Source organism: Tetrahymena thermophila, assembly GCF_000189635.1.
Source record: "Tetrahymena thermophila SB210 genomic scaffold scf_8254944, whole genome shotgun sequence".
In the NCBI taxonomy this organism is placed as follows: Eukaryota; Ciliophora; class Oligohymenophorea; order Hymenostomatida; family Tetrahymenidae; genus Tetrahymena; species Tetrahymena thermophila.
In genome coordinates this window covers 1-1372 of record NW_002476651.1, presented here as the reverse complement: position 1 = coordinate 1372, position 1372 = coordinate 1, and the positions used below count along the sequence as shown (strand labels likewise).

At 28.8% G+C, this 1372-nt stretch overlaps 1 protein-coding gene across 1 annotated transcript; it reads left to right on the top strand. All coding sequences in view use genetic code 6, as the record gives it.

Moving 5' to 3' along the window:
- Positions 1 to 150: 150 nt before the first annotated feature.
- On the top strand, positions 151 to 1186 carry TTHERM_02159680 (REJ domain protein; the record flags this gene model as incomplete). Its single annotated transcript, XM_001028723.2, has 3 exons — positions 151 to 355; positions 391 to 1084; positions 1141 to 1186. 3 exons carry the CDS (start codon positions 151 to 153, stop codon positions 1184 to 1186), a joined length of 945 nt encoding a protein of 314 aa, XP_001028723.2.
- Positions 1187 to 1372: the final 186 nt, after the last annotated feature.

The following is a 1372-nucleotide window of genomic DNA, read 5'->3' as shown; positions in this document are numbered from 1 at the left end:
TAAATCTTACATCTGTTAACAGGATCAGTTCTATAAAAAATATATCCATTGATGTACTCATTTCGAATTTATATTTGTCTATAGTTGGAGGATCTAATTTTATTGTTAGTTATCAAAAATAATTTGATTTGGTATCAGAATTTAGAGATTATGAAGTTCAAGATCAAACTTCCCTTTTAGGTGTTACTTTTACCTGGTAGTGCAAGAGTTTATCAAGTGAAGATCGCATTTGCTATGACTACAATCATCAAATAGTTTAAATAAATCAAGGGATAAGCTCAATCTCTTTCCCTGAAAGAAACTTCCAGCCCTATAGCATCATAGTTTTAACAATAGAAGGATAAAAAGAAAAAAGGTCAGCTAATTTTACAGCCACTTGTATTTTTACAGAATTAGATATTCCTCCATTAATTGTTTTATAACCCCCACAGCAATAAAATCAGAAAATAAATTTAAATTAAGATCTTAACTTTGTTATTCAATACGGTTCCAATATTTCTTCGGATATTTTATCATATGCTGGAGCTTTGTTGTATAAAAATAAAATAGTTGGAGCCATAAAATTTGATTACTACTAGGTAAAATTTAGAATATGGAGCTATTTTTAAAATATAGATCCTTCCATTCCAACAGTTTAAGTACGTTTTTCAGTTTACAATCCATCTTATGTCATGCCAAGTTTAGCAACAATTACCCTTTTAATTAACATTCCTCCTAAAAATTGCATTCTTTCTATAAGTCCAAACCAAGGAGTAGCACTCTAAACAATTTTTTCTATCAAGTTCTCAAATTGTGTTGATGAAGACTCTCCTTTAACTTACTAGTTCTTTTACTATAATAACCAAGCTGATTACGAACTAGAACTAGATTCCCCTTGGAATATTTCAAGAAGATTAATAAAAGATTAAACAACTAGCTATGTGATGAACACTACTCTACCTTAAGGAAGCTTAGTGATAATGAGCCAAGTAATGGACTCTTAACTTGGAATTTCTAATAGCACTTTAACTATTCAAGTTAATGGACAAAATGAAACAGAAGATAATTATTATTAACTTGTGGACTAACTTATAAAATAAGCCTAGTAAAATTATCAATCATTTAATGACTAAGTAGTTTCTTTGAGTATTATTGGAGAAGATTTAAGCAAAAACAAACAACTTTTGGCATCTTAGAAAATCAATGATCTGAAAGCTTAACTCATATCGAATTTGTAGGAAAAATCATTTTAATTACCCTAATTTTCTCTTCTATCAACTTATGCAAATAAAGTAATTGCATAACTGCAGTAAACTCTCACAGATTCAAAAGAGAATTAGAAAGACTCAATTTACAACCAACTGCAAAAGATCATATAACATACATTATTAAG